This window comes from Helobdella robusta, assembly GCF_000326865.2.
Source record: "Helobdella robusta unplaced genomic scaffold HELROscaffold_19, whole genome shotgun sequence".
NCBI classification, from domain to species: domain Eukaryota; kingdom Metazoa; phylum Annelida; class Clitellata; order Rhynchobdellida; family Glossiphoniidae; genus Helobdella; species Helobdella robusta.
This window is the reverse complement of record NW_008704034.1, coordinates 2,072,937-2,097,046: the sequence shown is the minus strand read 5'-3', so window position 1 is coordinate 2,097,046 and position 24,110 is coordinate 2,072,937. Positions and strand designations below refer to the sequence as shown.

Sequence of the window (24,110 nt, the reverse complement as noted above, 5' to 3'; positions counted from 1 at the left end):
ATAGGCTTGATTGAACATTGAATCGTGCTGGTTCGTTTTAACCATGGATATATCCGTGGTTTTAACACAAGGAGAATATTTTTAAAATAATTGGTTTGTTTACCGATTCCAAATTGAGTACTTTAACAAAACGAAATTTAATTGAATAAAATATTTTTGTGAGTTAAATGTTATTACGTCAAATCATCCTAACCATATTTGTATATTAACAATGTATTTATATAATAATAATAATTATTAATATTATTCATATAATTATTATATTTTAATAAAGGTAACGAATTAATTTCCTGTATGTATATAGAACAACTACGTAACTAACTATCATATAAATATATGTACCTCATGTACCAATATAGAACAGTAAGCCACTGTGTTTCACCGGGCAAAAAGCAATTTCTATTTTTATACTAACAAAATAATTGTGATATGATTTGTTTAAGGCATTATATGTACAAAAAACCGCTATCATGATTGGACTAAGGCATGAAAGGACTAGCTCATACAGTTGTATGAGACCCAGTAAGCCATGATTTTGGCAACCAATTTCTATGAGCACTAGAATGTAAAATTTTTATAAAATATAAGGAAAATAGTTGTTCAAATAAAAAAAAAGTTTAACATGATCGAATAAAAAAACAAAAGTTTAACATGATTGAATATGGTAAAAAAAACTGACTATGGTTTCAATCCTAGTAAGCCAACCTTTGGCTTCAGTCATCCACTGGATTTAACAGGGCAAAAAGCAATTTTTATATTCAAATTAACAAAAATAATTTAATAACACATAATTCTTTTAATAAAATTAAAAAGACTTACTACATTGTTTTAAACATAAGTCAAGTGAATATTTCATAGAGCTTGCTCTTTAAAACCCATGCAATTTCATACGTAAGCCGATAAGCCAACAATCCATGCAAGTCAAATAGCCCGACCCATTTTTATTAATCTAAAATGGAATTCAAAACTAAGGAGCGTAGAACGTTTGAAAAGGAGAATGCAAAAACTTCTAAAAAGTTAGAATCAAAATGGCGAAGTTCGAAGCAGCGGAATATTACGGAGTTTTTAGATTCGATCACACCTTGTAAAAAAGTAAAACTTGAAGATGCAGTTTTGGAAGAAAAAAAAGACAGGGTGCTCTACAATATTGAAAACATGGCGGAAGAAGAAGAAACAGCTGATCGTATTTGTGAGACCAAGAGCCCCACCATTCGTCGTAAAGATAAAAATTTGAGATTCTACAGAAACGAAATTCCGTCACAGCCTAGTGGTTAAACTAATTGATAGATTTCGTTTTTTGCTATTTTTTTTCTCTTGTATTTCTCTTATATAAATAAATAAAAATTAATATTAAATAAGGCTTTTTTTGTATATAACTTCTATTTTATCTCCTCATAGTGCTATAAGTATAATAGTAATACTAATAATAGTCTTTTCATTGTATAAATAAATAATTTGATCAAACATGCATATATTTTATTATATTGTAGGTGATTTCTTTAAGAACATCTTATCAAACTGGGCTGATGATTTTGACAAATTGGAGAGCCATCATGGTTACATACAATGGCTTTTTCCATTGACTGAACATGGGGTGAATGACCATGCCCAAACATTAACTCAACAGGAAATTAAGGTTTCATTTGTTACCTTTATTATAATATAATTATATTATTACCTCTATCATAATATTATACTTAGTAACTCTGATATAATCCATCAACAACTATATTATATAAATTTTCTAGATATTTAAAGAAAATGTTAACCTCCAGAAAATGCTTTTGAGGTCTTATAACTTGATGCTGAAGTTTTATGGCTTCAAGTTGGAGAGTGAAGAAACAGGCAAAGTATCATTACTTAGTAATTGTAATGAAAGATTTTATAATCTCTGTAGGTTTGTTCATTTCAGCATACTTACATCATATACAGTCTCTGTATAATAAATTTGATGGTTTCAGGAAAAAAATTTGTTATATGGAAATTTTTGTTGTATTAAACTTGGCTATAAGGAGGTACCACTGTATATATATATATATATATATATATATATATATATATATATATATATATATATATATATATGGGGCATTTATTTAGCAGAGATGTATGTATAAATATATTTTTGTTGAAATGATTCTACCCTGAGTTTACTTGATATATATATAACAATAGATACATAAGATTCTTAACCTCTTATTCACTGTGTTTTTTAATTTAATTAATTTTTTTCTTATCCTACTACCAGCTCGCCTCATAATTTCTTGAGGATAACTCGAATAATAAAATGCCTGTCATTGTTAGGACTCGAAAGGACCACGTACCCATTCTTATACAAATTAATACATTTATGTTTCAATGTAAAACGTGGAACTCCACTGGATGATTGTAAATGGTCCTGTGAAAAATTCTGGGTGGAAGCAGTCCTAAGTGAAGAACAGAAAATAAAATTTCGCAATTTAATAGACAAATTAAGACATTAAAAATTGTACTCGTCTATGTTTTATTTTTATCTAAAGTCATGTACAGCGTTTGATTTAGGGTTGATTTAATAACGTTTTAGCTTTCTCGTGAATGATCTCATTGTATTATATAGATAAAAAAATGTACAATGGAAAAATTTTTTAAATTACATAATAACGATAAATAAAGTTAAAGAAACAGATTTGAACAATTCACAATTCCATGTTGATGTCATTGCTGATCACGATCTCCGAGGTCAGCTGTATTGGGATCACATGAAAAATTAATCAAATTATCTAAAAATGAAAATTCTTTTTTTGAGAACATTTAAATTTGTGAAATATTAAAAAAATCATTCAAATTAGAATTTAAAATCAGATTTAGATTAAAAAACATGAATGTTGTAGGGAAGAGAGAATAAAAACTAACATCACTCTCACTGGACCCTACAACGTTAAAGTCGTCATCGTTTGAAAACAAGACAGAACCATTGAGATTGGCAAAAAGTAATTGTTGGTTGTAATAAACGGCTTCTACGTCACTGGAGAGCATTTCTAAGGACATAGAATCAGAATGATTGCTCTGTTGGTTGTAGGAATGTGATGTCAAAAGTTCGTTATTCACGTTATTGTTGACGTTACTGAATGAATTGTCGGCGCTGAGGTCGTCTGTGATGGTTTGCTCTAACTCTACGTCGATGCTGTTCGTTGTGGAGGCCATGTCAAAGAAGAATTCTTCAGGCATGTCGTCTGCTGCTGCGCTCGTTGCCATCACGGGCTGGTCCTCCTCATCGTACATCTCAAATAATCGCAAGACTGCTGTCAGGTTTTCTGAAGGATGGATTTTTAAAACAGTTTAATGAGTTTAACAAGAAAGGTTGAACTCAAAAGCTAGATTTTTGTTTGTATTAAATAACATGAAAGACAATTTTTTTAAATTCTATCCATCGCAAGTAACTTGAAAGCAAAACAATTAAAAGAAGTAAGTACCTTTAAATGTGAGGTGATTGTAGTTGGAAACCTTTCGTTTCATAGCCCACCACTTGCATCTCAGCCACTGGGGTGATCTTACACTAACCAACCAAAGAAAAGGTGCGAATATTTAAAATAATAAATAATATATTTCAAAACGGTTTCGATGTAAAAGATTTAAAATTATGAGATGAAAGATTCATAAAAATCTTTTATTTCAAAATTGATCACTATTCAATAAGAGAGAGAGAGAGAGAGAGAGAGAGAGAGAGAGAGAGAGAGAGAGAGAGAGAGAGATAATAAAGACAATCCCACCTTGGCCACTTGTAAGCTATCTGGTCCCAATTTATGTCTGCCTCTTCATTCAAATATAAACCCAACAACCTGAAAATATATCATTACATATATTGTAAGACTCATAGACTCAACTCTAAATCATTATAATTAGAAGAATAGACGCACACACACAAGCGCACAAACACAAATAAAATTATACAATACAATGGTTATAAAAATCTTGCAATCATTTAGACAGCTATTTACAACATGAAAACGCACAACTTTATAAACATGAAGAGCATTTTGCATTATTTAGTTGCAATTATTTAGACTGGAGAATGGAGCTTGAGAAATTAAGATTCAGTAAAACTATTGAGATAACCTGTTTAATAACATTTTATCATCCTGTAGAGTCCATTGCACACCCCCCCTCTGCTTCCAATTTAGATTATTCAGCCACTTGTTACGACACTGTTTGTCATTTCGACTGCCTACATATTTGGCTACCTCTGCCCAAGAGAGGCCACTCGTTATGTCCTCGCCTAGAAATGATGGTGATCACAAGTTTAGCGGCTTTTAAATTGCTGTTTTAAACGATTTAGTACTTGTTATAACTGCTAAATATTTAATTCTCAGAGATGTTAATATGAATTTGTAGTTCAAACTTGTCTATAAGTTTCGACCAACACATGATATAAAGTTATTGCAGCTAGTTTAGGAGTTTTAACTAGTTGATTTCTAATGCTACACGCTTTCTTGACACCCTTTTAATCGGATAATTTATTTCCAAAGCATCTAAACTACTTGAACATTTGATGGTGTTATGTTGATAGTGATTTAATTAAAAAATGCAAATGATTCAAATTTAGCTTATATAAAACTAAAGCTATATCTACCGCTTAAATATTTACACCCAATTAAAATTAAATATAAATGTTATAATGTTATATATGTTTTATATAAAAATATATATATATATTTATATATATATATAAATATAAATTAAATATAAATTAAATATAAAATAATTATAATTGAAAAAATAATTGAAGAATAACCTGGAGCACTTTGTGATAGCTTATAAACTATCTCACACAGCTTCAACTCTTCATCATATCCCCACTTACCTAGTTTCAATATTTTCATTAACAATTGATTTTTCCAAAAAAAAATAAGTAAATGAATATTTAATATTAAATTAACAAAATGTAATAAATAACAATTAATTTGATCACCAGCTGAAACGGAATTTCCCATCATTTAATCGACCAATGAATTAATAAATTAGCCATTTATAAAAGGTAAAAAGATGAACCAAAATACCAAATTTTTTTTGTATTCCAAGTTCATTTGAAAGAAATCAGGTAAAATCAAAATTATTCTAATTTAAAAGATACAAAACAAAATAGCGGACGTGCGTACTACACTACCTACCGTGCTTCCATTTGTTTCTACTAAGTCGACATCTATCCCTGACGGAGGAAGCACTTCTACCGATCGAATTCCCAATGGCTGTCCAATCACAGCCATACTTTTTCTGCAGTCTGTAACAAAGTAATATATATATATATATATATATAAAGAGAAAGAGAGAGAAAAAATAAACAGAGTTATTAACATAAACAAAACTGTGTAAACGTCAACATCTTAGCAGTAAGAACAACAGCTGCAGCACATACTCTTTTAATTGTACCAGTTCTTCAGGGGAATACTTGCCAATGTAATTTTTCCTATCATACATCCTAATGACTCGTCTGTAGACAGCAAACAATGGTCTCTTTAGACCATGTGCTATTTGTTTGTAGAAGTCTTTGCGATCTTTGTTGGCACTGAAGATAATTTCTGATGGGTCCTCTACATTGTGAAGCTGAAATTAGTGTAATTAATAATTGCATTTTTATACATATATATAAGTTTCTAAAGATAACAGAAGAAAAAATAGAGTTTACAAGATGGTGAATCAAGTATTTGAAATGATTTATTAAGTATATACTATATATTATGACAAAAAAATAAGTGAATAAATAGATTTTGATAAACATTTAAAAATAAAAACATTTAAAAACAAAACTAACAGAACAATAGTCATTGATGTTGTTTTGTAGTAATTGTATTTCATCTGGGTTCCATTGACCTTGTTTCCATTTATGACCTATTTAAATTTCCAAAAATTTGTTATTCGGTAAAACAAAATTTGCTCATTTTCTTAAAGAAGATAAAAATTGCATTTTAAGTTGCACTTTTAATATTACTAATCTATTCAATAATAAATAATTAACTATTTCAACCTAGAGATAACAGTAGAGTAAATAAAACATAAATTTATATATAAATAAAAATAAAGTAAAAACATTTTGATCAAAATATAAAATGAAGAGACAAAATTAAAAAATCTAACTAAAGTTAATATATGAATGTAAAAATTAAAAATGTTAATTAAAAACTTTTTATTGAAAAGTTAATGTTTGGCTTGATTGAAAAGATACTTCCCACAAGCACACTTTTAACAGGTTAAACAATCAGAGTATAAATAAAAATTTCATATTTATTTGCTTGGCATCACAGAAAAGTGTATGATTTTGATTTATAGTTTTATACTTATTGCTTATAGAATAATGTTGAGTTTTGTTTAACAATAAAATATAAATGATGACAACCACAACCACCATTAGTTATGAGAGCCATTTTGTCACATTTAGAGATAAACCAGGCTTGTGTTATCAGATCAGCAGAGTCGTCGGGGCATTCCTCTTCTGGCCTTTCACAATTGTACGTCATCGCACTGCAAGTGATACTGTTACTACTGCAACCAGTACTGCTACTACTGTTGTACTTGTTTTCAAATGATTCTTCTGTGGTGAAAATAAACCAAAAATTATTATCATTATTACAACAGTTGCTACTTATAAAATAAAACTTTAATTTTTAAAAATTGAAATCAAAAATATAAATTAATATAAGAAATATAATTAAAACATAAGATTACCTAAAACCGAACAATCATTTTCGTCAGCCATTTGTTTACACTAAAAGTAAACTTCAAAATTGTTTTAAGTTGAGATTTGAGAATGGACTTAAAATAAAACAAATACCCGGTTTCTCGGTATATTTTCACGTTTTGTATAATACCTAGCAGGCATTTTGCTTTCAAATATGTTTTACATTGGAAAAGTTGTTGAATAATTTAACAAATTGTAAAAGTAAAAATCAACTCAATGCAAAATATAATGCAATGGAATATATACTATAAATTGATATAACTATATAATACAGAAAAAAAACGAAATTCTCCGATCGGCTGGTTGGATATGAAACTTTCTGGTAGTTTTTCATTAGATTTAAATGGAATCTAATCTTGCAAGCTTAAAAAAGTACAATTTGATGAATAATTAATAGCGTTTAAAGTCTGTATAATTAATAGCGTATACTAGATATATTATATTTACATAACATGGACATGATAGTAATTCATGTCTTTCAGTTAGTTTGCTACCTATATAGCGGTTTTTTCGGTATGAATACCGATTCGACAAGTTAATACATGTTTCTTGTAAAAAGTTGGCAAATTTAAAAGTTGTTTGTTTTTATGAGTTTCGTTTCGTTTCGGACTTTTTATAATTAAATGAAGTTTTCAGTTTATTTTTTTTGCTAGTAAGATGGTATTATATAAACTGAGTCCGAATGAAGAAGATAGAATCATAAAAGAAGAAAGAAATAAAAGGAGACTTTTGAGAATCAAAGAGGTCTTTTTGTTTTTGTATTTTTAATTTTGATTAATTACTAATAATTAATTAAATTAATTATTAAATTAAATAAAAATTGACGTAGTTAATTTTATATTTTAACGAAATGAATTTTAATTGGCGATCATAGCTTTTCAATTTTCTTATTCAAAATAATGAAAGGTTCGTAACCAAGCCAATGCTCAATCTGCCAGGCTTAGAAATGCAGTTGAAACTGAGAAAAAAAAAGTGACTAACACCCACCTTGAATATCTGAAAGTAGGTCTTTTTTGTCTAGTTTTTTCCACACACTTACACACACATCATTTCAATATTATATATAATATAAAAAAACCAGTTAACTGTTTAAATGTTTTATCATGTTAGCCACAATGGCAAAAAGAGCACCAAGAGAAAATAATCAAATTAGAAGAAAATTTGAAAACAAATTTGATTGAGATTGGACAGAGTCATCGAAATGCTGATGAGAAAATTAATGTAAGTGATGCAATCTAATTAATTATTTCTGAAATTTGCAGTACCATTAAATAATAATAATTATTTTTTTATTAAACAACTTTTTAAACAATAAACATTACTTTTTCACTAATATAATCTTTTGTTAATTCTAGGAGAAAATTGATGAAAAGAAAAAATTAAAAGATTTTGAAAATCAGAAGCTTGCCATCAAAAGACATAAGATAGCTATTGGTGCACTTAATACTTTGAATGTTGACAGAAGCAATAAGGCCAACCAGCAGATACTAGACAGGTTAATATGATTAGTTACAAAATTTAATCACAATTCATTATATTTATTTAAAAAACCTCTGTTTACAGTTATATCACCAAACGAGCACAACTGAGGTTATGCAGTGCTCACATGTTTTAATAGCCTTTTTTTAAAACTACTTTTATTAAGCAGTTGTGATTTGTTAGATATCTGGGGTTTTTCTTGTTCCAAAGACATTGCTTTTTTGCTATACCTTTGAGTTTTGTGACTGCCAAATGTTTGATTGTATTATTCTTAAAAACGTTTTTTATTAAAATGGTTTTTTAATTTTTCAATTCATCAGATGGAATGCACTTGATGCTGAAAAATCTCGATCGAAAAAAGTAATAAGTCAGCCCAAGAAACGACCACCACGACCGGTTAACATTTTGAATCTGGAAGGGATAAGTATGTGACATAGTATTTTTCAGTTTTGTGTTTTTTACTGGGGTTTTATAGCAGTAAAACTTGTTTCGTTCTATTAAATTGTTCAATTTTTCTCACTCCATAAGAATTATGGTATTCAATTTTATTGAAATGATTTTATATATTTATAAAAAAGTTTATTACCATTTTGCAGTCTAATAATTTCATTTTAATTAATTATTCATTATTTATAATTTAATTTTAATTAAGGTGAAATTGATAGCCTGCCAAGAGTGTTCAGACATGATAGGGGAAATGTTACAACTGATGAATTGGTAGCAAGCAGAACAGAAGAGCAAGAAGATAGTGGTGTTGTTCAAGGTTCTTATTCTCTTCCTTCTCACCCTTTTTTTGATACTAAATTTCTAATGTAGTGAAATTACTTTACTGATTAGTAGAATATTTTACTAATGCAGTAAGATAGTTTTATTTTGATGATACGAATAAATAGAGGTCGCTGTAATTTTTTCTCGAAGGTGCTGGCCCTTATATTGAAAGTCATAATGAGGAAAATGATGATGCTTGTAATGTTGCTTTAGATTCCACTGAGAAATCAAAGGTTAATAATAAAATTGGGTTTAATTTGACTGGATGTGACTTTTGAATAAAAATGTTAATCATTTTTATAAATAATTAAATTCATTTTAACTAAATTTCTCTCAGATTATTGAAGCTATTGGGAGAGAAAAGTTTATCAGAGTAGATGCTAATAATGTAGATGAATTTAAGGATAGTGGTTTTAGAACCCTTGAAAAGATTGATGAGGAATATGGAGAGAATGATGAAGGTAATGATGGTGGTGAAGATACATTTGTTGATGGAACCATTCCTACAGCTGAAGTTGACATTGATGATGATAAAATAGAATTTGTTGCAGAAAAGTTGGCTGATATGCAACAAAATGCTGGAACAAAAATTGATGCAAATTTTGTTGTTCCCACACAAGAAACCTTATCAAGAGGCGTTGATAGTGCTGCCAACAAAAATGTTGTGAAAAAAGTTGATGCTTCCTCGTCAACCACAGCCACAACGCAGACCAACAAAAAGTGTGCAACAAAACAGACAGATCAACAAACAACCCCAATAGTGAAATGCACAATATCCCCACAACACTTGAACAAACTGCATGATAAAATTGCACAGCAAAGAGAGATTTGGTTGTTGCAATCGTCGACAACATCAAAGCCGACAACAACAACAACTGCAACACATTCTGCTAAGTTTCTGCAACAGCAAAATTCCGAACAACAGAAGCAAGATCAAAATGATGAGACACTTGAAGCCATCACACCTGACAAGAGACCAACTCCTCTCATGGATACATGTTATATACTTTCATATATTTGAACTAGGGATGCACCGGATTCAGGTTTCTCAAATCTTGGCCGGATTTAAAATTCAAAAACCGGCCGGGGCCGGGTTTTAGTTACCATTTTACATACGTTAAAAAAAATACTTACATTTACGGTTATCTACATGTTGAACATCAAAAAATAACACCAAGCAAATAGTTATTTAATTCAAATATATGAATAAGTTGTGTGATACGCCAAATTCTGTACACAAAGATTAGCTTATAATTTATGCATATTTGCATAACCCATGTTAAAGCACAAAGAAAATTGTCCAGCTCACCGCACAATTAGTGATGTTGTAATTATGTGTCATGTATACCTAGCCTAACCTTTAACATACCATATTCTTAAATTATGTGCTTATGTATCTCTCTCTAAATATATATGTATATATATATATATATATATATATATATATATATATGTTATGTGGCTATATGATCCGTCATGTGCAATTATCAATATATAGTATATACACGTGCACAAGTTCTTTTATACAAAGATCAGCTTATAATTTATGCATAACCCATGTTATAGCATAAAGAAAATTGTCCAGATCACCTCACAATTAGTGATGTTGTTATTATGTGTCATGTATGCCTTTCGCTTAGCCTTAGCCTTTAACTTATTGACATAAAATTAATTGAATTCAATAAAATTTTTTTGTCTATTTATAACATTTTTAAAAGTTGATAGACGCTTAAATCCGGCTCTAAATTCGGCCACCAAATCCGGCCGGGGCCGGATTCGAAAAAAAAGCCGGATTTTGGCCGGGGCCGGACTTCGGTGCATCCCTAATTTGAACACACAAATATTTTGTCATTTATTTAATACATTCAAATATACATACATGCACACATACATACATTTAAATAAATAGCTAAAACTAACAATTTCACAATCAAACATTAACCAGTTTTTAACATTGCCAGCCTGTTTCTTCTTTAATGCAATATGTTGAAATAATTTTTTACTTCTTTTTCTAACTTTAGTGTCGTCGTCAGCATTATCGAGCAACAACTCCTACATCCCAAGTTTCAGAAAACTTCCAAACGGAGGAGCATCATATTCGTCATCATTTGATTCCATGTTGGATCCGAATGATGCCTCCATCTCTCAACGTGGTTCGTGTGTTACTACAGCCTTTCCACCTTCCTACCTACTTACATCACTTCACTACCTACCTATTGTTTGTTTGACAGTGTATATCACTATTTCAATTATTATGTTTGTAAACTCTGTTCATTGCAACTGTTATCTTCAATAATTTACTACGTTAAACTTTCATTTTGGCCATCTATCTGAAGCTTTATTGTTTTATTACATTTGGCTTAGTTGTTTTAACGCTTAGTCATTTATAATCCAATGCAGCCCCCTCAAGTTCAATGGATAGTACGTTGTCATCACTGTCGTCAACATTGGCTAGCGTGACTTCAACTGATGATTCCATGAATGGAACTCTTCAGATTGAGTTTGTATATTTTTTTTTCCGCTTAAATTTATTTAAACAATACTTTAAATTGTAAGATAAATTTTATAACAAAATTAATGTTTCTGAATTGTAAAAGAATTATTCAGCATCACTTCAAGATATCTCACTTATATTTGTTTATATCCAATATCAGGAGGCAGAAGTTGGAATTGCTAAAGCTGCTCATGGAAATAGAAGAACAGAAAAGATTCCTGGAGAGTCAAGTCAACATCGAAATCGATGAAGACACCAGTAAGGTTGATCAGAATTTTGTTTCACTGGTAGAAGCAACACAACCAATCACAGATGAGATACTTTATAATGGACAGCCAATCAAAAAAGAGCAATTTCACCAGCCAACCAATCATTTGATGTTACCAATGTTCAATCCAGATAGTACAACCAGTCTGTCTGCATTCCTTCAAGACACCTCTTCATCCGACCAATCACACCACTCAAAAATGAACCAGCAACAGCAACTACCTCCATCACCAACTACAAACCAGCAGCACGACAGCCTACCTTTTTCTTCATTCGAAACCTCTACCCAGTACCTCGACTTGCCTGACACAACAAAAGCAGAATCTTCGGACGTTGTGAACAACAACGACGACAGCAGCATTCCAATTGTTTTGAATTCATTCAGCAAATCAGGCAGCACCATCTATTTGGACTTGCCACTTGCAGATAGCCCGAAAGATCATGTAGACAACAAAAAAATTAACGCAATGAAGACGTTAGAAGACAACATCACAATAACAAGTTCCCTTGATAGCTTTATGAAACATGAAGCTTCTTTCATAATGAATACTGATAACTCGAGCAATGAAACCAGCCTATCAACATCCAAGTTAAACACTGTACAATATAATAACCAATTAAACGTTAATGATCATTCTGAAAAGCAGCCATGTACTCAACAAATTGTTACCAGCTCTGATAAAGATGACATCGTAGAAAAAAATAACTGGCAAAAATTAAATTTAAAAAATATTTCAGATGAAGAACGCCATTCAAACATTATTTCCAATGACAAAGATAACAATGCAACTGCAGTTGACAGTAACCATAACAACAACAAAGCAACATCTTCAAGTGAAAACTCAGATAACGTGATTAATGACCTGTCAACGCTTTCTCAAGATTCATTGAGTAGAGATATAACAGAGCGAATGAATAAAATGCTAGAAAACATGAGGAAAGACTGCCAGGAGTATGAATGCAACAAAGCTGTCGCACAAGTAACATCAACAACGCAATCAAACAACTGCAACAGTCAGTTGATTGCAACTCAGTTGAATGTTATGAGCAGTGATAACGACAATGGTAACATCAAAAACATTAAAAGTTTCAGCACCATCGAAGATGCTTACTGTTCATACTTGGACCCAAGCTTCTTATCATTAGACTTTCAAAATCCAGAAGCTGAAAGCAGTAGGATCACATCACGAGAGGAAAGTAGCAGTAATTCTACAAAACCGTCTGAGTTACTGAGACAGAGAGTTAAAGAACTGCTAAACATCCACTCTGAAATACCTCTTCCTTTTGATTCAACACGTGCTTCCAACGTGCCAGTAACTGAGCAAATAGGCAGTAAGTGTGCGTACGACTCCAGCGATAGTAGTCAAAACATTAATAACAATAGCAACAGCAAAAGTAGCGGTAGTGAAAGAAATTATAACAACTATAATAATAATGACGTCAGTTCCTCAAATAACTTTGATTTGTCTAAATCTGGTCCACAGTCAACTATTCAATCGATGTTACCCAATTGGGCAGACATTTTGAAACCATACAAAAAGTTAATATTTTTGAAATTGTAAAATTATAACGCTCATTTTCAAAAAGTTAATATTTTTTGAACTTGTAACATATTTTCATTTTATTTTTAATAAGAAAGTATTACGTTCACCACATTTAGAAACAAACGTCGTATTGTAATTTCAATTAAACTGCTTATCCTTTGCAAGTTCCAAGGAAAATAACGAAGAAAACAAGGACGAGCCTTACACTAGAAAAAATAAAAAAACAAGAAAATTCAGAGTTGACCAACTAAACTCAAACTCCTCGTCACTGTCGTCGTCACTATCGATCTCAGACATACTAAACAATCAGGTACATTTCATACATTTACAGATGATATCACAATGAAGTAACCACACAGCCCATTTTTACATTTTAAATTTTGAAAAAGTCAACGCACAAGTGTTTGTATTTAAAATTTGTTTTTGCTTAATTGTCATATGTACAAATGCTTGTTTTTAAAGTTTTGTTTTTGCAATAATTATCATGAATCGTCTTGAAAGGGAGAAGTCACAGGCATCTTAGAAGAACCGGACATCAGTTTAGTCAGCACCAGTTCAACATCATCATCTGTCTCATTTTTTGTCAGAGTTCTCAACAATCAAGAAAAGTCTGATAACGCAGCACCAGAAGCATCCATATCACTACTGTCATTTGAGAAACACGAACTCAGTGCTTTAGAGCGATCAGGATCATCTTTTCTTAGCTCTAATTCAAGTAATGCCGATAAAATTTTCGCTTGATTTATGGGTGTTTTTTGAAATTGTTAAAACTTGTAAATAACTGTTCAATTTGTAGCTGTTCAAGAACCTCCAACAGCAGCGTCGCATGCTGTCAGCAAGGAAGACCTGGAAAACCTGAAAAGGACCATAAACTCTTGGAAAACGTCAAGAACTAAAACAAATCCAGGAAACGGCTTTCACTTATAACTGAAAGCATCTTCAAATCTTCAATTACTTTTCTTGACAGTTATCATTTCAAAAAATTTCTTGTAAATTGTCTTATCATTTTATAACACTGAATATTTGTTCAACCGAAAAATCACAAAATCCGTAGCAGCATACTTCAAGAAATAGATTGAATTACAAGGTCGAGTCATATAACTATACTAAAACTTGAAATATGTACCATGAAAATGATTCATATTTAACTTTGTTAAATGCCAATTTCCTAAAGATGTTTGTTTGTAAATGGAAATAAATTAGCTTTAGAATAAATCTTGTTTTTAATTGAAAATTTAGATTGAGATTATCTTCGGGTTTAATTTAAAAAATTAAAGTGACAGCCGTCTTCTTGCATTTAAGCAGTGCCTCCAAAACATCAGCCCGCTGACAAACACGCAGATCAACATTATCATAACTATCAGTTTTATTCATATTGAGTTGACTGTACTTCAGATTTATATTGCAAATCATAACTGCTAGATATTAAATGACCAAACGTCTTTTAAAAAAACTGAAGCTACTCTGAATTTTAATTTCTTTAAAATAGTCGGGCGTTTTTTAATGAATCCCCGAGGATCTACGTCTTTGACTACATCCAAACTGTTTAGTACATCACAAGGGTGGCAACATCAAATTTAAAACAAAATTTTACGACTTCAGCTTTAACTAAAAACATCTTATGACAACTAGAACGCACTTCTTCATTGAATGTAGGCAAAATTTGTTGATCTCTCACAGAGAAGAGATTAAGTAGTAATTCAACAGTTTCTACTGAGCTATTTTGAAGATTTTTATCGAAGATTGAGTTTTAAACACGTGCAAGCTTGTTTTCAACATTTTTAAAAAGTTTTCAATCATTAATCATCTTTAATCCTTAGGAGTTTCTTAAAGCTAACGGTGTTCACGAAAAATTTGACAGCTTCAGGTTTTATTTTTAATCACACAACTAAGCAATTGCAAAACATGATTTTTGCAGCTAATTTTTCATTCTCATATCTCCTCTTAATCTGTTGTCATGTTTTTCAGATTCTTTATAATCTCAGGATAGCAGATCCTACTAAAATCATTCTCTTGTTTTTTAAGATTTTGTTTTCATTCTCTTGTTTTTTTGATCAAGCATCAAAGTTTTTCGATTCCACTCACAAAATATTCAAATTTTTTAACTGTCTACATCAACAACTTTGCAGTGAACAGATAGTTAATGGCCATATTTCTTGATTGAATGCATGACTTTCAGCATTTTGTTCCTGTTTTAGAGATAGAGATTGATCTAATATGAAACTGAAGCAAATTGGAGATTTAATGCACCTTGTCCAACAATCTTATTTTGAATTCAATTAACTTGTTAATTTGTTAAATATGTTTGACATTGGATTCCATTTCTCCAGCATAATTCAAGCCTATGCTTTCTGAATTTTATCACAGACTAGAAGAAGCCTAAGTAGATGAATAAACTGAAGTTCTTTATCATCTGTCCAATAACAAAAACTTCACCAGGTAACTGATACTGACTTGTTTCTGAAAACATATCCACCGTTGTTAGCATGAATGAATTTTATTCAGATGAACATTCCTTAGAGTATGTTTTTTGTACTGCTTTCTTTGATAACATTTTTTCTTCTTCTTTTCCTTGAATGATGTTTCCTCCATTCATCTTCAATTTGAGCAGTTTAGTAATTTTGAAATGTTGAATCTTGAAGCAGCTTAGTTGTTGTCTGGTATTGGGTCTATTTTGTCTAAATTAGCAACATTTTGAACCTTTTCCATAGTCATTAACAGTTGTCAAAACAATTTCTAAGAGGAAAAAATGAACACCCATATTAAAAAGAACCTATTTGAGTAATAAATTTCACATGCCAGCTGTATTACACCAGTTTAAAAACTTGCAATTATGTAGAAGCGTTTTGAACGAGTTAAACTGCTATTCTTTGGAATCAATAAACAACTGATCAATTTATTTTAAATTTATAATAAAAATAAAAAAAGAAATTCTTCCAGACATCAAATCTTTGGGTGAGTCATCATTTTACCTAACAGTTGAACAAAATAATCCTTTTCGACTTCATTAATTTAAATTTTAAACTGTTTCATGTTAAACACTAGTGTATTTCAAGAAAACCACTGTACATTTTTTTATTGACACTCCTTTGAATCATTTAAAATCTTCTGGAAGCAGCTGTTGACCTTGGTGCTGGTGATCTTCTGGCTTCATACGCATCTACTGATGATTTAATTCTTTTTGGTGGAGGACTGACTGATCTCATTGCTTGTCTTCTTACGGCAGAACCACTGGACATTTGATAGTCTCTAGCAACAGCTCTAGGGGGTGGAGAAGCACCCCTGGGCCCAGTAGCATAACCTGAACTTACTCTACCACTTCCAGAATAAGAGCCTGAAATTTTTTGTTGAAAAATTGATTTTGTTAAATTAGAAAATGTTGATTGAATGATGGTAGGATGCAAATGAGGATTTTATACAATAAATTATTTTTTCAGCACTGAACAATTTTTGCACTAGACTTTAAAATTTTCCTTATTTTGAAACTATCAAAATCAAATCCATGAAGCTTGTTATATATATTGAAAACATTTGCTTCGTTTTTTAAGCCTTGGCAAGTTTGAACATGATTAGCTAAGCATAGCATGGCATTTTGTACCATCCATTGATATCAATGCATATCCAACTGCATCTAATAATTTTGATATCATCGAATGGTGGCAAATCTAATTTTTTCAGTCCTGAACAGAATTCTGAGATATTAATTTTCATTTTCTACTAAGGACATGTTGTCATGCTTTTTCATTCTGATAAAATTAGACCCAATGGTATCAATGAATTATTCAACGTATTCATCAACCGCCAGAAACCAGAGATGAATTATATGATCTCTCACCTCTTTGAAATTTACTACTTTCTGATGATTTATAAGGAAAACTTTCATGTTTAGATGTTATTTCTAGATAAAATAATATAAAAAGAACTATTAGTTGAAATTTAACAATGTTATCTTAATAAACTCCAAAATAAATTCTAACCATAAGATCTTGGAATTTCATATTCACGTCTAGATGGAACTGGAGAAAATCTTCCATTGCCAGCAGGATAATCATAATATTCCCTGTAAAAATGTACTTAAAACTAAAATACCATTCAACTAAACATACAAAAGTTTTAGAAAAAATATATTGAAAAAACAAAGATAACCACCTAGGTGGAAAACTAGCATACCCTCTTGGTGCAGTCTCATACTCCCTTCTAGCTGTTGGAGGAGAATAATCGTGACGAGTTCTTGGAGCTCTGAAATCACTTGCTTCGTAGCGGGGCCTGTCAAATTTACTTTAGACTATAACATAAAAATCTAAAAATTCATCAAAAAAATTATAAAGAACAAAGACTACTACTTGAAAACTTAAAAATTCATCAATGAAACAACTTGTCAAACCTGGCATAGTCGACGACCACACCTTTAGGATAACTTTCATACCCATCTCTGTAATAACGACTATCTCTGGCACTGATAGCTTCCCCGTAATACTTGTCGGCTCTCGATGGCAAAGGTAAAGGAGATACCCTAGACCTGTATTCATATTCTCTAACAGGAGATGGAGCCCTTCCACGACTCCCTCTTGGGGTAAATGGACGTCTGTAATTTCTTGGAAAACTTCTGTCATCTCTGGAACTTAACTGGCGTGATCTATAATCATAATCTCTCCCAACTGGTGGACTGTGACCCCCTCTGCAAATTTTCAAGTATAATAATTATATGAAAATAATTTACAAATTATTTCGCGTTAAAAATTCAAATAATTTAAAAAAATATTCAAAATCATTTTACTTTAAAAAATTATCTACCTGCTTGAAAAACCTCCTCTCCCTCTTGAACCTCTAAAGCCCCTGGAACCTCCTCCTCTTGGCTTTGCTGACTTTTCAACATGCAATGGTTTTCCGTGAAAATCCTAAAAATAAATCCAATGATTAAATATTTTATTAAATTTTTAAACTTATCTTTTAGAAACAGAATATGTATTATGAAAATTAATTTACCTTTCCATTCAGCGTTTTACAGGCATTTTCACAATCCTTACTATTTTCAAAAGTCACAAAGGCAAAGCCTCTGGGCAGTTTTGTTTCAAAATCTCGAGCTAAATAAACTGAAAACACGATTAAATATTACATTAAATTAACGATGATTAGATTTAGGTTAAAACAATCGATAAAAATATTTATTACCTTCGGTAACTCTTCCATATTTTGAAAAATAACTGGTAATCATGCTCTCGTCCACATCTTCAGTTAATCCTCTAACAAAAGCTTTGTTTTCTTCCAAAGTTGGACTCGGAGAACGACCCATTTTTAGCTAGATCAACTAATAAATCTACTAAAACTTTAAAAATTAAAATAATTTGAAGAACGCTTAAGATTCAATTTTATTAACAGATTAAATCAACAAAATTGGCGATGGCCGGCGCAAAACTCAATTGTAAAAGATGGACGACGAGGTAAGGATATTTATAACCTACTGGAACATAGAAGCATAGAAAGTATAGAAACGCTTGTTAATATTTTGAAGTTAACATTTTACGATCCATATTTTTTTTTTAAAGTTACATCAAATAATAAAACGCTGTTTCTATATGATTTCAGAATAGTTTTGTAGAATTTTACTTTAACGTACACAAATGTTCAACATTCGAAATCACAAGACCTATATATACTTAGATATATTCATAAAACGCAAAATATCGATATTTTATTGTGGAGATTTGATAAAAATGTAATTTTTTTTGTCAAAACCTGTTTTTCAAACGATTAATCAGCATTAAAATAGGTATTAAATGAAACTGTATATCAATAATTATCCACAATTTTACAGGATGGATTGAAAATATTAAATATTTTTCTTGCGTCTTTTTTTAGTTGGAAGATCGTCTTCATTTTCATTGTCACCAGTTTCTGTTAAAATCATTTTTATTGAATGTTTAAAGTGTAATTAGTTTAAAAATTGAGCTAAACAATACGTGCATGCATGCATCATGCATACGGCAAATATATACATTACATATTTAGGCAATAATTCTTCTAAAAACGTGTAATATATAAAGATTATATTTATATACTTATAATAAATAAATAATTTAACATAAGTATATGCAATGGTAAAACGCAATGTTATACATGGTCGAACCTTCAACTTTCAATGTTTTGGCATCACCTTCCCCGACGTCCATAAAACTCGTAAGGACGTTGTTGATTTCATTTTTCATCTCAATTACCGTTTTCGAAATAGATTTCACATCTTTCGGATTCTCAGCACAAAGTTTGAAACTTTTTACATTATTATTACTTAATTTTAGTTCAACTTCTACGCTCATTTTGAAAATAACGCAACTTCTGTACAATGGAATTGCAAACCTACTTATTGATCCACCAGTGTATCAGCAAACCGTTCATTCACCGAATCATTCTAGGCCACAAATTAATGCTATAACGCTTAATTTATGTATTTTAATATTTGTCATTTTTTTTTCATCGTTATTTTCATCTTCGTTCTCATAATAATAATAAATAAATGCTTTGTTTTTTAGACTGTGTAATATTAGTAATATTAACAACGTTAGCAATGTTATTAATTAACTTCATGAATGATAAATATGTTAGATGCTATATAACAGCATAAAAATAGATGTTAGAATATGTAAGTACATTTACTGTTTTTACTTTTTGTATTTATAGTAAAAATGATTGATTGAATCATATAATTTTAATGTTGTATATATAATAATAATCATAATGTGTGTGTTTGCTTTTGCTTATTTTGTGACTGCTTAATTAATGTGTGTAATATGGCATGCTAACATTTTTTATAATTAATTTTTTTGCACAAAACCACAGATGGAAAAAAACAAAGATGAATTGAACAAATGTTTAGAAAAGATAACTTTTGAAATTTTTGACACAATCAATAAAATTTTTGAAAAGAGAAATAGTTTGGATTCTTCAATGAAGAGTGGATTCTTGAATATCTCAAAAGTAATTAATTATTTTTCTTCTGTGCATTTACCATCCTATATTATTGTTATTCAATAAATTCAATTCAACTGCTTAATTTAGATATTTTTTATATTTCTTTTGTTTTACATTTTATAACATTTTTAGTTATTATTTTTTGAAATATTTTTAACAATTCTGCAGGCTAGATACTCAATGGGTGTCAATTCAGTTTCATCTTTGATGTACAATCTCAAGGAAGACACAACAGCGAAGTATAAAATAACTATAGAAGAAAATGAAAATGATGAGAATTCGGTGGAATTATATAAATTCAATATTTGTGATTCCTTAGATGATTCATTATGCACAGCTTTCAGCAAATTAGATTTAGAAGATAGTGAACTGAGACAACGAAAGATTATAGATCCTAAAGATAAAATTGATGATTTCAATAAAGAAAATATTCTAGTATGTAGTGAAGAGTTGAATATTCAACCGGCAAAAAAGCTTGTTTCTATGAACGATCCATTAATTTGGTTTGGAGTGCTAGTACCACAGAATTTAAAACAATCTCAAAAGTTTTTTGAAAATGCTGTGAAAGACGTATCTGAATTAGCTGAATTACAAACACGTTTAAGTCATCTGCAAAAAACTTACAAGTCAAAACTTGCAGAAAAATCTCTTTAATTTATACAATCATTCCATTTATATTATGTTTAATTTATTTTATATCATGCGTTCAATAAATATTTTTTTCATGTAACTTGTACTGCGTTCGATACATATAGAATAAATTTTAACTGATGTATTAGGCGTGAACCTACCATAGCCTGAGTTTATTTGATAAAGACCGAAAGTGAAAATAGAATGCGTTATCGCCCATCCCTCTGATGTCACAAGTACTTGTTCAGTTAAAGTGTAAACTTTTGCAAAACTTTTTTCAGCTAAATGCTGAAAACGAAAATAATTTTGAGCTGTCGATTTGTTTTATAAATCGTGATAATCGAAATTTAAATTTAGTTATTTATGATGTTAATCGTTAAAAAAGTTATTAAAACAAATGATTGTTATGTTCTTGACTTCTTGTGTTGTGAAGATTGAAAGTGAAAATGAAAAAAAATTTATTTAATAATTTAAAAATTAAAATAAATAAATAATATTATTTTTATAAGTAGAATAATTAAATAAAATGGTTGGTTTTTTTTTTATTAAATATAAAATATATCTAAACCTGGTTTTGTTATGTTATAAATAAAGAGTCATAACTCATAAGTGATAAGTCATATTCAATATATTATATAAATATTCAATATTGTTTCAATGTGCTGTCAATTTTTTCAATACTATGTTATGTCCCAAATTTGAATATTTTAATATTAATAACTAATGTGTGTGATCTGTGATGTGAGTGTAATTAAGTTGGAGAAATATAATGTGTATTGTATATGTATGTGTGAGTATGATGATGATGATTATGCTGAAATGAAATAAGTGAAATACTGTTATTTATATTTATATAATATACTAATAGAGATTAAATTTAAAATGAAAAAAATATGGCAAAGTAAAGTGAAAATAATTTGAAAAAAATGTGATATTCATTATGTTTCTATCATACTAATACATTTTTGTATTTGTATTTTGTGTTAAGCCAGAACAGAAACCACTTCTAACCAGCCAACCTCATATAAAATAAAATTAGTATTAAACATCACATCACCATGTCTGATCATCAGTTTTACTCACAACAAAGTTCAGATTCAGGTATTGTAGTTATTTTTATCTTTAGTTATGTATTATAATTTATTTGAATTATTTTTAAAAAAATATCAATTTGTTCAAAGATCAAATGAGAAAAATTATGTAATACCTTATTTAACTCATTGAATTGAATAAATAAAAATAATACTGAATGGTTAGCTGAACTGAAATTCTAGCTGGTTATCAAAATATAACTACAGTAATACTGGTAATTATAATATATTTAATATATATTTGATTAAATAACAATTACCCAATACAACCACATTAAAGAGTATGATAGCCTCAGCTATCAGTCCTGTCATGAAAATGTAACACTGCTGAAGGCTGAGCTGAAAGCATCTGTGAAGGATTGTGAGATTTTGAAGAAAGAAGTCAGTTTGTTGAAGCTTTAAAACATTTGCTGTTAGATACTGGAATGAAAATTTTCCTTCTCTTCTCTCTTTCCGTTTCTGTCTGTCTGTCTGTCTCTTTCTCTCCCTTTATATACATTAAATAACGTTTTACCTAAGCTTATTACATTTATACTTGATTTAAAATGTTATATAACTTTTTAAAATTTCCAGATTTTAAAATTGAAAAAAGAAACTCGTGATATTGTAGGTGGTGGTAAGAGGGTTACTAAAGATGCTGAAACTTTGACTAAGTTCACTTTTAAAACGGTTATTAATTTATGGTTCATCTACTAGCCAACTATTTATTTAATCTACTACTTCAGCAAGGAATCTCTCATTCCAGCGAATCATTTTTTCAACCAAATAATCAAACAACAATTCGTTCATTCAATTAATCATTCAGCCTGCTGATCAAACTAACAAATCTATAAATTTCATTTTTTCCACTCCTATACCTTTTAGGAAATGTTCAGTCACATTTTTTCAAATGTAATAATAAATTTTGAAATTAAAATTATTAAATTTGAAAGGAGTTACAGTACAAAACGACGTTGAAAAATTTCAACAAACAATTGCAAGTGGCATGCGAAACAATTGACTGCTTAAAGGTGAACCTAGATGAATTGAAATCAGATAAACAAGCCTTAGAGATACAACTACAACAGATGAGGATGAAAAAATCATTAAAAGACGTTGCCACATCGACAACGACAACAAACTTTGACAACATCAACAACGACATCAACGTTGCTGCCAGCAGCTTTGTATATGCTGAGTCAGCTGCTTCATTTGCTGCTGTTGCTGCTGATAATGATGATAATGATAATGACCATGTTAATAACAATAATAATAACAATAATAATGATAATAAGGAAGGTCATGATGATTTTGTTTTTTCTGGGCTTTTGAAGAATGTTTATAATGATCAAGATATTAATGATATAAATAATGATAACAGCAACAATGATAATAACAACACCAACAACAACAATAATAATTATAGTAATAATAATATATATACCAGCACTGATAATAATAGTAAGAAGAATAATAATGGTGGCGATGATGATGGCAGAGAGATGATTAAATATTTCGTAGATGGTAAGAACATGAATGTCCTTGAAAGTGAAAAGTTAGCTGGAAATGTGGGTGATGTTGGAAATGTTGTAGAGAGTAACCAAGTTAATTCTACTTCATATGATGATGATGGTGATGATGGTAATGGTGGTCATTATCATCAACGGCAGAGACAACATCAACAACATCATCAACCACAACATCAATTTCAACAACTACAAAAACAACAACAAATTTATCATCTACGCCACCAGCAGCTACAGCAGCAACAACAACAACTTCAACAGGCAGAAGAAATGATCTCAACATTGACAGAAACGTTAAAAGTCGTCGAGTTAAAATTCAACGAACTTACAACAAAACACCAACACCTCTCCAACAAATACCACAACACGTGCAAAGATAATAAGTTAATACAGCAACAACTGATCAGCAGATTGGAGGATAGTGAAATGGAGCTGATGAGATCTGTGCAAGAAAAAAATTTCTTCCAAGAACATGTTAACAAGGTTGTTGTTGTTGATGTTGTCGTCGGTGGTATTGTCATTGTTAATGTTGTTGTGGCTGATTTTGGCGTTGTTGTTTGGTGTAATTTTCTATGTGGATTTCTGTAAATATTGTGGTTTACGATTTTATCATCAGTGTCCTTGGTGTTGTATGTTGTTACGAAGCATAGTAAC

General features: G+C 30.2%; 5 protein-coding genes across 5 annotated transcripts; 3 read left to right on the top strand and 2 right to left on the bottom strand.

The window, feature by feature from the left end:
- Positions 1-1,513: 1,513 nt before the first annotated feature.
- On the top strand, positions 1,514-2,306 carry HELRODRAFT_144719 (hypothetical protein; the record flags this gene model as incomplete). Its single annotated transcript, XM_009016786.1, has 3 exons — positions 1,514-1,636; positions 1,749-1,897; positions 2,249-2,306. Coding segments are annotated over 3 exons (330 nt in total), but the record flags the coding sequence as incomplete, so codon positions are not given.
- Positions 2,307-2,485: 179 nt separating this feature from the next.
- On the bottom strand, positions 2,486-6,730 carry HELRODRAFT_191249 (hypothetical protein; the record flags this gene model as incomplete). The annotated part of the gene is made up of 11 exons (XM_009016785.1): positions 2,486-2,723; positions 2,893-3,293; positions 3,453-3,535; positions 3,750-3,818; positions 4,096-4,255; positions 4,772-4,840; positions 5,148-5,257; positions 5,393-5,580; positions 5,789-5,865; positions 6,380-6,565; positions 6,700-6,730. 11 exons carry the CDS (start codon positions 6,728-6,730, stop codon positions 2,676-2,678), a joined length of 1,422 nt encoding a protein of 473 aa, XP_009015033.1. The 3' UTR covers positions 2,486-2,675.
- Positions 6,731-7,164: 434 nt separating this feature from the next.
- HELRODRAFT_170972 (hypothetical protein) lies at positions 7,165-14,191 on the top strand (the record flags this gene model as incomplete). Its single annotated transcript, XM_009016784.1, has 14 exons — positions 7,165-7,193; positions 7,651-7,714; positions 7,823-7,933; positions 8,068-8,207; positions 8,512-8,615; positions 8,844-8,954; positions 9,110-9,192; positions 9,297-9,957; positions 10,981-11,112; positions 11,360-11,459; positions 11,614-13,260; positions 13,430-13,574; positions 13,766-13,979; positions 14,061-14,191. The coding sequence occupies 14 exons, from the start codon at positions 7,165-7,167 to the stop codon at positions 14,189-14,191; spliced, it is 3,672 nt and encodes a 1,223-aa protein (XP_009015032.1).
- A 4,050-nt stretch (positions 14,192-18,241) lies between these two features.
- On the bottom strand, positions 18,242-18,557 carry HELRODRAFT_76975 (hypothetical protein; the record flags this gene model as incomplete). Its single annotated transcript, XM_009016783.1, has 2 exons — positions 18,242-18,357; positions 18,437-18,557. 2 exons carry the CDS (start codon positions 18,555-18,557, stop codon positions 18,242-18,244), a joined length of 237 nt encoding a protein of 78 aa, XP_009015031.1.
- Positions 18,558-20,098: 1,541 nt separating this feature from the next.
- On the top strand, positions 20,099-20,884 carry HELRODRAFT_170970 (hypothetical protein; the record flags this gene model as incomplete). The annotated part of the gene is made up of 2 exons (XM_009016782.1): positions 20,099-20,236; positions 20,399-20,884. 2 exons carry the CDS (start codon positions 20,099-20,101, stop codon positions 20,882-20,884), a joined length of 624 nt encoding a protein of 207 aa, XP_009015030.1.
- Positions 20,885-24,110: the final 3,226 nt, after the last annotated feature.